The sequence below is a fragment of the Pseudopodoces humilis genome, chromosome 3 (assembly GCF_049639895.1).
Source record: "Pseudopodoces humilis isolate 2021_Gansu_Grassland_sample_001 chromosome 3, ASM4963989v1, whole genome shotgun sequence".
NCBI classification, from domain to species: domain Eukaryota; kingdom Metazoa; phylum Chordata; class Aves; order Passeriformes; family Paridae; genus Pseudopodoces; species Pseudopodoces humilis.
This window is the reverse complement of record NC_142202.1, coordinates 29923801-29935978: the sequence shown is the minus strand read 5'-3', so window position 1 is coordinate 29935978 and position 12178 is coordinate 29923801. Positions and strand designations below refer to the sequence as shown.

Here is a 12178-nt window from a genome sequence, read left to right as displayed (position 1 = left end):
TAATTAACTGAGAGTTGTTTAAAACTTCCAGTTCAGCATTTCAAATATATTGAAAAACCTCTGAAGTGATGCTAAGAGTGCACATTTCTAAAAAATGACCAAGAATTTCCATGTTTTAAACTAAGGTGGTGGCTGTAGTTATTCCCAAAAAATATAATTAAAGCCAAACATTTTATGAAAACTTTGTCATGCTATGTAAAAATCTGATACTGATTTTGCCAAGTAGATTTTTTTCATAAAAGTAATAATGAAAAGTCTAAAGCCTTATAGGAAGTCCTAGTCCTCATTACCTAGTCCTCATATTGGTAACCTATCAGGAAAAAAAAATAAAAATTGATTTACCCATGGGGAAATTAATAGCTTCTCAGAGATCCTCGTTCAGTACCTTTCCCTCCAGTCCAGCTGCCCTTTTCTATTACTCCTAGTGTAGTAAGGCTACTTGTTTTGCATATGTTAGAGTATTTTGGAACAAGCTTAATTGCTTACAGTACAATTCGTCCAGATTAAAGTTATCCAAGTATTTGTCCAGAATGTGAATGTCAGGTCAATCATTTCGGGTTCTTTTTGCATGTTCATTACATGTCTAATAGCTAAAAAATTGGATAGATTATTTCAGTTGCCAGATTATTGAGCTATAAAAAGCCAAATTTATTTATCCACTGAACATTGAGAGTTCTTTTTTTCCTGTCATTGTAGACACCGATGAATCAAGCCTCGAGCCGATCTCACTGCATTTTCACTATTTATATCTCCAGCAAGGAGCCTGGATCTGCAACTATTCGATGCTCCAAGTTGCATTTAGTAGACCTTGCTGGATCAGAGCGTGTTGCAAAGACTGGAATTGGAGGCCGCTTACTGACAGAAGCCAAATATATCAACCTGTCATTACATTATTTGGAGCAGGTAAAATGGAAACAGAGTAAAACATTTTTCCCTTTACTAAATTCCTGTTCAACACTGTTCAAAGTTTTGGAAAACTTGGTTCCAATTAGTCTTAGGATATTTATTGCAGGTCTTTTAAAATCATTGAATTGATAGGTCTTCCTTTAAAATGGAATATTTTAATTTAGGGAAAACTTAACAATTGAGCAGTAAGATCATAGTAGGTAAACAGGGTAGTATTTGCAAAACAGTTTTCTTATTTTCTTTGAAATACTAAAGATATGTACAAGATTTCAGCTATATTTCTCCTGAAAGTGTTCTTCATAATCTTCTTCCCCTTCCACAGCTGGGTTCAGGATGTATCACTGAAAAGAAAGTGTTTGGGCTTTATTTCGTTCAAGCATTGTAATGTGGTAAATTATTAGGCTCTTCTCTCATGTGTTGTTTTGTTCCTCTACCGATTTAAATCTTTGATCTTTTTGAGGCAGAAGTTATCATCGGTAATATATTTATGGATTGACTACCATAATTTGATTTATAGCAATAGTACTCATAGATGTAGTATAATAATAAATAAATAAACTATTGATATTATTATTGTTGTTGTTGTTGTTATCATTATTATTATTTATCTCCACAAATCTTTGTCATTCAGCTGTTGTTACTAAAAAGATTTAGTCTCTTAATTTAAGGTGTACTAAAATCCCTATCCTTCTTTCACTGTTGCTTTTTGTTTTTCCCATTTGGAAAAGGCAAATATCGAGCAAATAGATTACTCCAACTAATCTTGTTTCTTTTTTAAAAAAAACTATTTCAGACAGAAGCAGTGAAAGGAAACGTTGGATATAAAGATTTCCAGTAGAAAGATTTGGTTAATTATGATGGTTATTATAAATGTGTTTTACAATAATTACATAATTTTAATTATTAATTTATTATTTTAATTAATTATTAAATTAATTATTTTAAGACTATATTTTAAGAAATATTTTAAGGCTTTGATATATATATCTCTCTGGTCTACCATGATGTTTTATATGGTTGATGTTTATGATGCTTACTAAGTTGGGGTAAGAAACACTTGGCAATGAATGAAATCTCTTTTTGTGAATGATGTGCAATTAAGTTGGAATCACTGAAGATTTTCAGGTGTCCATATCGGATCTCACATCTGTGAGAGAATTTAATTTCTTCCTAAGACTGAATATATTGTTATAAATTGGCGTGACAAAATAAAGGGACAATTTTAAATAATTCATAAAAGCCAATTTTTATTAATCCAGCAAGCAGTAGGCAACCAAAAATCCAGCTGGGGCATGCCGGAGGACACTTCCTCTAAGCATCCTATCCACAGTGCGCGCTTTGGCTGAGGAGGTTCCTCTTTTTATAGTCCCTGTATCGGTGCTTTCCTGGATCACATCAGTGCCCACGCCACCTGTTGCTACGGGGTCTTCTTTTGCTTCTCGGTGGTCGTGGGTAGTCTTCCTCAGTCCATGATTGGACATGGGTCTTAAGCAACCCCCTCCTAATAAGATGTTGTTCTACCTCTTGTTTATGCAGCTGGATACTGTGGGTTTTAGCTTTTCGGCAACCGGTACTTTCCTAACGACTTCGGTACTTTCTTGCTTTTTCAACAGGATGTTGTTCATGGTTAAGCGTTCCTGTGGATGTTAACTCTTAAAACAGCTTCAGCAATCATATTATATTTTAGCAATTATATATATTTTAGCAATTATATAAAATTTGATTAACAAACCCTATTAGTTTATCACATATATAATACTGTTTTCACAGTACAGCAAACACTGTTCCCGTTGCTAGAAATTCATTATTTTGGGGATTCTGACAGATGATACAGTATTTTCTCCTAAGGCTTCTTTAAAAATTTTTATGTAGAAACATAGCAGGTCTGTGAGGCTGTCATTTAGGGGGACAATTAAGGAGGATAGGCCGAAGAAAAAAGGCTTAACTCTAAAATTCATATCTGTACTTTTTAACTTACGTTACCATATATGTGCTATTTAGCAAAATATACTGTTGAGGAGATTATTAAACCTGAAAACTTTGTGGGTGTGTTTATGTGAATTTTCTTTAAAATAATAATTAAGAAATATAACTGTTTTACTTGCTGGGAAGAATATTTTTCATTTTTGTGTCATATTTTTCTGTTAACAAAAACAAATCTCTTGGATTTCATTCAGTTTATAATCAGAGATATTTAATCTGTCAAAAGAAGAAGCGTAAGGCACAGCAGGTGGCAGTCAGTCATTTACTTCACACTAGATTTTTTTCATGTGCCTGATTTGCCTAAATTTTACCTTGAAGAAAAATGTCTGTTATTTCACTTGTATTCAAGGGAAGTGATAAGTGACTCTAAAATCAACATCTTCAGAATCGTACAAAATATACTCAGGATCCCTTCTTGTTTATTGTATGATTTCTATGTATTTAGCAGGGAAAAATACTATTTTTTCATTCAACTTTTAATTCCTATTTTAGAAAACTACTGTTGGAAATAGGCATGTTGGATTCTGTCTGGGATCGTGTATCAATAGAAATGTTTTCTAATATTGAATAAAAGACTACCAAAGACAGTAAACACACCTTTTTGTTCAGTGGGAATTAAATCATTCAATCTTGAACTTGCAGTGAATAATACTAAAGTGCACAAATGCTTCAAAATCAGCTTATTAAAATTCTCAAATCTTTAGCTATCTACTGGTAGTCAGTCTAGTGTTGATTTATGCCATTTTGAAATACTTTTCACAGTAACATAGTCATGTTAAATTATTTGTATCAAGACGACAATGGGAACACAGTTCTCTCTTACCACACTTGATCTACTTCCTAAATATCTGCAGCTTGTTAAAAAGGTCTTCAAATAAATCCACTGCACTTTTATACTCCCAACGGCCTCTGTGTTGTGAGGTGCCTCAGAGAAGGAAAGATTTAGTTTTAGATAAGCATTGTTAAAGTGGAGGCAGGGGTGAAATGCCCGGATAGTGTGAATCTTGACCTCCTGCTTCAGGGGATCGGCTGTGTGAGGCCTGGATGAAGTTACCCCACCCCAAACCCCTTGTGAGGGGCAGCCCAGGAGTTCTGATTGGGTTTGAGCCTCTGGAGTTTCTCCCTTGTTGTGTTTCTAGTGGTCCCTGACCCTGAACTCCACCCTGGTTCTGTCCCTCAAAACCCATCACCCTGCCTCTGTTCGGGGCTCTCTGTCTCTGAATCTGAGTTTGTTCCCATGCTGAATAAGTGGTTTCATGAACAGCGTTCCTGTCCTATGCTGTCCCAGTAACTTTAGCTTCTCTGGACATGATCCTGTGGTTGCAGACTGCAACACCTCTGTGTCTAGAGAAAAATTAAGATAGTTTCATGTAGCTGATCTGAAATTACAGTAGGAATTTAGAAGTCCTTATGACCATATTTGGGTAGCTTTTTTTTTGTCTGAGAAATGTAGTAGCATGTTCTGGAATTACAACTGCATTGTAACTGTGCATATGTAGATATTCCCTTATGATAAAAATATAGAGCATTCTGGACCAGAATTAGAGTTGCACATTAACAGTTATAATGCCATGTGATTTGACACTATAATGGAATTATTTCACCAAAATAACAGGGTACAATGTTCTCACTGCTTTGATGAATATGTTTGTTAATACATGTTCCATTTACGGAACATTTAAAAATTTGTTAACCATTAGTGAATTTTTTTTATTATTTTTTATTTGTTTTTATTTGTTTTATTTGTGTTTTTATTTGTTGTGGGTTTCTTGGTTTTTTGTTGGGGTTTGTTTGTTTGTTGGGGGTTTTTTTGTTGTTGTTTTTATCTGTAAAGACCAGAGTTTAAGCTTCTAAACTCTACTAGAAATGGGAAGTAGGATGGAAAATATTAAAAAAAAAAAGACCTCTGAAGCAGGAATATGGCTTCAGAGCATGTGATACACTAAACAGCAAGATAGAGGTGTACCTGACAGCTCTGTTTCTGCAAGTGATGCACCCCAAAATCCCCATCTCTTGAGGATTCTCTGAAAACATGATGGCATGAGATACTGGTGCAAATCTGTTCCTTGCACAAGGGACTCAGTATGTCAGAACCACTTGCGAGTCTTGCACTTTCCTTTGTGCTTAACAGTGTTTCCGCATGTGTCAGTGAAATTTGTGAGTGATTTTACCTGCTCTATGTTTCATATAGGATGCCATTTTACAAAAGGTGACAAGAGTTCTGGCAGCAGCTTGGCCTTAAAGTGGTTTTTTTGACCTACTCAAAATAAAACTTTCTGCTTTGGTGATATTATTAAGCTTAGAATTACAAGTATTTAAAAAAAATAAAATAAACCCTTTTTATATCAAAAGGATAATAACACCTTTTAAAATAAGACAGTTTTCTGATTATTGCGTTCGATGCCTCTTGGAGAATCCAGGTTCCGCTTCTGTAGAGATGGTCTCTGTCACTTTCTAATGTCACTATCTAATAATAATAATAACTATCTTCTAAATTTTAGTAGAATTGGCAAGTAGGATGGGAAACATAAAAACTTCCTTCTCCTTCAGATTCCCCTCTTTCCATTCCAGATTCCTTGATTGAATTATAAAGATTGATTTAGTGATTAAGGTGAGGTTTTACTAATGGGACTTTAGTCTAAAATTGTCTGTGTTATGGGACTGTCATATGACATTACAGTGGGTTCTGTATGATAAGAGCTGCTCACATCTTCTCAGCATTAGTGTGGGAGGGTTCAGATTCTAACTCTGACTGCAGACTTCTTGCATGAACTTCAGAAAAAATTAACTGCCCTATAACCATGTTCCCATTTATAATGGAAAGAACATTTCTTCTCTTTGGTCTTTTCGTATCTTGTCTATTTTGATTATAGTCTCTGTGTGGCAGAGGCTGAGAACGTGCTTATTAATGTATGCACTAGACTACTAGAAGGTTTCTATGCAATATTATAAACCAACAAAGCTTTAACATGTTTCTATATAACAAGTTGTAACATAAGAAATTTGAAAACCTTGATCCAGGAATGGGTTTCCAGGTTCCTTTACAAGATAGTAATTTTCTTATTATGCACTTGTGTCTCTCAGGGCTGCCAGTGTAAGTTTTATGGTTTTAACTTTCTGAAGACCATTCAGGGAAACTAATGCCACAAGAAAGTCAGTAATAAATTTTCTAAAATAGCAATTTTGGTAAATGTAGCATAAGCAAAATATACCCTGGTATGTAACATTTATTAAAAACCAACTCCTAATAATCTAGGACAGTTTGCACAACTTGTATAGCTAAAGCTTTTCAGTACAGTGCTTGGCCAGATAACAGTTCAAATCTTTTATCACAGGACATAATGGGGTAATCTAGCTTTTTATTTAATAATTAGGTCCTGTAATGTAAACAGCTGTGGAGGAAAACTGAGAATAGTAGGTGTTCAATTTCCTTTTTGGCCAAGGCATATATATTCTAAACTGAATCATTACTTTACAGCAGTACATTGTAATCACGCACCCTTTTATTTGTGTCTTTCCAAGACATTTTCTCAGAAATAAATGTATTGGCCCATCTAAGAAGTGCGTATTTTAAGAATGTGTAATTTTTAAAGCATGCTTTAGCTAATATTGAGGAAGTTTTTACTTTAAAACTAGGCAGATTTTATAGTTCTGGCAAAAAAGTATGAGGAAGATTTTCATAAGTTCCTGTGTCTTAGGAAAACCTGTGAGTTTGAGTTTATTGCATTCAGTTTCCATGTTGCTGAGAGACTGTAAGGCTAGGGCATGATAAAATTTAATGTATCTGGTCTTTCAGGTTCAGCTCCTACAAAGACATATAAAGATGCAGAAATTTAACTTGGAATTCTTTCAATAAAGCCAGGGGTTTACAGCTAACAGTGGGGTGCCCTAAGTGTTGTTTTGTTGTGTCAAAAGTTTCTGAGCAGATTTGATTTGTTCTTTTTATATGTGTCAAACATTAATTGACATATAAATTTTAAAATCTTTTATTTTTGCTGCTATTTCAGGTAATAATTGCCCTTGCAGAGAAAAACCGGTCCCACATTCCTTACCGAAACTCTATGATGACCTCAGTCCTAAGAGACAGCCTGGGAGGAAACTGCATGACTACCATGATAGCAACACTTGCTATGGACAAAAGAAACATAGATGTACGTCCTTTCTGTCTATCTTGATCAAGAATCTTGTCACTTCTCTATAGGTCCTGGTCTTTTGATTTTTAGTATAGATGAAAATTCAAGTGTGTAAGCTTTTATTCTTATCCTTTTAAAAGAACATTTTAATTTTGTTTCTAGGAGATAATTTTATCAGTGAAAATTACTGAAAATTGATATTAAAAGATGTTTTAGAAAATGTGCTTTTCTCTAAGTAATCTCAAGTCAAGTAGCAGTTGGGAAATGACTTGCACCTAGTAATGAACAACTCTTTTTTTCAGTTTGCTGATTCCCTGGTGAGTAAATTTTTGAGTTATAAAAGTGCATTTCCACTGAGTTCTTCAGGAGAACTTCTGTTACACTTCTTTGGAGTTGAGATTTTATAGATTATGGTAGACAAATGGAGAGTTTACTAGGAAAGAAAGGGAATTGGAGGAGAGTTTGGGATTTATGGAAATTTTTCAGATATTCTGTGTCCTGTCACAAATTTCCTGCACTGGAATTATTTGTTCTGATGTTTTCTTTGTTTACAAAAGGGTCTGTAGTTTTTACCAAAGGGTTGTAGTGAACGGGGCTACATATGGCTGGAGACTGGTCTGCAGTGATATTCCTCAAGATTCAGTTGCACAGCAGTTCTGTTCAATACATTCATCAGTGGTCTGGATGCAGGAGTTGAATGCCCCATTAGCAAGTTTGCTGATGATTAAGAAACTGGGACATGCTGTTGACTCTCTTGAGGGACAGAAGGCCTTGCAGAGTGATCTAGATAGATTGGAGCATTAGGCTGTGATTAATGGGATGAAATTTAATGAGTTCTGCACTTAGAGTGGAGTAATGCCCAACACAAGCATAATTTGGGAGACCGGTGGATGGAAACTAGCCCTGCAGAAATGGATCCAGGGGTTCTGGTCAGATGAGCAGTGAGCCCAAGCAGCGAAGAGGGCACCATATCCTGTGATGCATCAAATACAGCACAACTAGCAGGTTCAAAAGAAGTGATAATCCTGCCGTCTGCTGTTCTCACCCTGAGCACTGTGTGCAGTTCTGGGCCTCACAGGTTAAGAAGGATGTAAAGTCCTTTAGTGCAGCCAGAGGAGACCAACAAAGCTGGCTAGAGTCTGGAAAAAATATTTCCTGTGAGGAGCAGCTGAGGAATTTGGGCTTGTCTAGTTTGGAGCAAAGAAGGCTGAGGGTGACCTCATTCCTCTCTGCATCTCCCTGAGGAGGGAAAGTTGAAACGGAGGTGTTGAGCTCTTCTCCCTGGTATCCAGTGATAGAATGTGTGGGAATGGTTCCAAGATATGCCAGGGGAGGTTCAGGCTGGACATTAGGAAGCATTTCTTTGAGAGGATGGTCGAACAGGCTGGAGTGGTGGTTGATGCTCCAAGCCTGTCAGTACTTAAGAAGTGTTTGGACAATGCCCTTAACAACGTGCTTATACTTGGTCAGGCAGTTGGGCAAGCTGATCATTTTAGGTCCCTTCCAACTGAAATAGTCCAGTCTATTTTATTGTGAAATATGTAGCAATGTGAATACATAGAACACTGCTCAATGCCATTTATAATCTGTTTATTTCCTGATTTTCCTAACATAAAAGCAATCTAATATGAATAAATAAGAAAAACTTTTTAGTCTAAGACTATATACAGTGGAAATTATACTCAGACCATATTTCATCTAGTTATAGACTTTCTCTTTAGAGAAGTGGACTTTGCCATTAAATGAAAACATTGTTCAGACTTGCAAACGTAGTTATGCAAACATATTGTCTGGTTACAAATGCAGCTGGGTAAGTTTGTTAATTTTATTTTAAGCTCTGTGAGATCAGAAGCCTTTCATATATCAATTCATCAGGTGTGTATATCTCACATTGTGTTCTAGATTTCTATTGTGGAAATACTTAGATCAAGCAATTATCCAGAATAAGCTGTGACAATTTTCATGTTCTTGCTTTAACATATACTATTTACATAACAGAACTTATTCCTCGGTCCTCCCAAAAATAAAACAACAACAAAAATTCCTTTCTTTTTTTTCCCAAAATCTGAAATGTCCAAATAATATAGGTGGATGATAAGCTAATATGTACGAGTAATATAAAAAGATGATAAGTCAATTGCTACTCATCAGAAAATGTGAGAATTAGGATAGGTGCATGAGTCATTATCCATAGCTATGTTAGGGTTGCATGGTCGTTTGTTTTTTCCACTGGGTGTAAATTTCACTCACAAACAATGCACGAGACAGAACTACCCCCAGTGTGAATTGAGGTTGTAGAATAAAAGCCACTTTCTTAAGGACCTATTGTTGTAATGAATACTATGAAGCAGTGAATTCAGAGTAAGAAAGGGCACTCATGAAGAGGACAAATAGATTCTTATCCTAGAGAACTAGATTATATTCCTGCTTCTACCAATGAGTTTGTACAGAATTTCTTAGGTCATTACATCACATTTTTTTCTGCTAGTTTTTGGAGTTCTTGGATGAAGATGGTGATTATGAATTGTAGATGTATTACTCAATAGAGCTGTAACTGAACTGGAATGGAAGCTGTTTATAACAGCAGATCATGAAATGACAACAATTGAATATAATTTTTTGGTACTTTTGACTTTAGTTTCCATTCTGTTAATTGTAATCATTCCACACACTTGCAGCAAAGGAGGTTAATTGATTAATTCTTGTAAAGCCTTAAGATGCTGTGATGATAAGCATGGTAAAAGAATGATTAGGAAATAAGATATCTGACTTGATTACCATTTTGATGGCATAGAGTAAACAAATTGTAAGTTAACATATTGAACATTGAGAACTGAATTGATTACCGATTCATTAATTTAACATATGCTGCACATTAAACAGGGCAAAGAGATCTAGTGGAAATGTATGTATGTGTACTGTACATATAACTGTACTTACTATATATAGAACTTAATTAAAATCACATTTGCTGATCATCACTGCAAAGGAACAGCAGAGACGTACATAGAGGCCAACTAATTCTATGTGCAACTCTCTTAATTGTAAGGCCTTCCTTTCCTTTGATTCTCTGTGTATATATTGTGTCTTAAATATCTTTCTCATGAATCCTTATACAGGGTTCCAAACTGAAACCTCCAAGCACTTAAAGAGACAGAAGTTGTGTGGAAAAAGATGTATGAAAATAATATTTAAGCAGGTATTTTCTTATATTGGAGGACTGAAAACTGCAGAATTCCATTCTGAAAATCATTTCTGTTACAGTAGTGAATTAATTTAGGAGCTATTACAAATTCTCTTTTTACATGCAGGCTGCCACATACCGTAGGGGTTAATCATAGTTTCTCAAGCATCATTTGAATTTCTAAGGCTACTGCCTAATATTCTGTTTTATTATTTGACCTAACTGGAGATAATTGCTGGGGTGTTTTTTCATCAAATATTTAAGTCTTATAGCAGGGTCTGGCATTTAAATATCAGCTGATCAGGAATGTGAGAACAATACTTATCAGGATATTTGACTTCTTTCTGTGCACTAGATAGGAGTACAAAATGGCTGTCACAGTTTGCCCCGGCCAGCTCAGTCTTGTATCTTTTTTTTACTGCTTTCCATTTCTGCTGATCCCCATCTTAGCTTATCTGACAGATTTTTATCTGGTATCACAGTTCCTCTGTATGCCTCCCAGTTCCAAGTCTTCTAGCTTGTTTCTCAGTTGTCCTGAATTTCTGCTATTCTTCCCTTCATCTCTTTCTCCAGCTTCTTTTACATAAAATTACCTAGTCCCCTTTTCGCCAAAAAAACAATCAACCAATCAAAAAAAAAAAAAAAACCAAAAAAGAAACCAACCCAAGAAACCTCCAAGCCACACCAAAAAACCCAAAACAACCCAACTTTTCTTAGTTTTCTCCTTTTCTCATCATTCAGAGTTTATTGCCTTCTGAGTAGCATGGCTTTGTTATCCTATAATTCCAGCTGGAGACTTATTTGAAACAGTTGGTCAGGGAATAAACTGTATCAGTAAAATATATCCTATGATTTAACAGTTTTATATACCCCTGTCATTAGTATGCTAACTTGATTTCCCTTGAATATTGTTATTTTGGAGTATGAAATGATAGAATATTTCTGTAGCATACTCAAAAAATGGAAACATAGTTTAATGGTTTCATTAGAAGTCTAGCTACTTACCTGGTGCAAAGATAATTGGAATTCTCTCCTTGCTCTGTTTTTTATTTTTCTTCCAGGAATCTATATCAACCTGCAGATTTGCACAGCGAGTTGCTCTTATTAGGAATGAAGCAGTTCTTAATGAAGAAATTGACCCCAGATTGGTGAGAGCAGTCTGGGGACAGGGGGAAGGAGATTGCTTGGTTTAAGTTTTATTAACCAATAGCGGTAAATGTTGGGTATTTTATACTGAAACATCCCATTAAATTGTTTTCAGATGCAAGCTCCAACTTTTTTTTTCAGTAAAATAACTGCCACTTTAATTTTTTCTTTTGGACACAGTTATAATTGTGTATCTTTATCAAATCTCGAAAGGCTTTCTCAGTCTTAAAGTATCTGAGGAGAAATGGTCACTTGCATTATCATCTTCATGTTGTTTTTTTAGAGTGCTAATTCCTAAGTCATAGTCACAGATCACTGGATGGTTTTAAATCTCTTTAAAAATCTACTAAGATTACTAGTCATTTGATGAAGGCATACAGTTGCACGGAAACAATTTGTGTATTTAAAAGCTAAGAAACATGCTGATACTGAGTACTTCCTTGAAATTGATTCAAGGAACATTTTAGATAGGAAGAAAGAATTCTGTGAAGTTACCATTATGAAAAAAGAGGAAGACAAGCAAAGGAGACAGAAATAGCTATATAGCTAATGATTTCATTCATTGTTACTTGATGGCTATTAGAATATTTCAGTTACTATTAATTGTGCTTTTATTTCTTCCTGTCTTTCAATGTTCAAAGGAAATAGAAGGTCCTTATCAGGTTTTCAGCTGGTTTTCTTTTTTATTACTTTTTATTTTTCTTTCCAAGTAATTTTTAATAACAATAGCCTCACAGATTAAAAAAAAAAAGGCCAAAAAATAAAACCAGTAGGCACTGAACAACTTATTTTGAACAACAATTGAACAACCTGTCTGTCCTTTTTT

At 35.0% G+C, this 12178-nt stretch overlaps 1 protein-coding gene across 6 annotated transcripts in view; it reads left to right on the top strand.

Moving 5' to 3' along the window:
* KIF6 (kinesin family member 6) overlaps window positions 1–12178 on the top strand; it is a 247134-nt gene that overhangs the window by 42553 nt on the left and 192403 nt on the right. For all 6 annotated transcript variants that reach the window (XR_015772098.1, XR_015772096.1, XR_015772097.1 and 3 more), the window contains 3 exons: window positions 697–903; window positions 6897–7040; window positions 11268–11354. Coding sequence is in view for 3 of the 6 variants with exons in the window: in XM_088052351.1 (XP_087908477.1) it covers window positions 697–903; window positions 6897–7040; window positions 11268–11354 (438 nt within the window). In the remaining 3 variants the exon portion in view is untranslated. The remainder of the gene's footprint in view (window positions 1–696; window positions 904–6896; window positions 7041–11267; window positions 11355–12178) is intronic.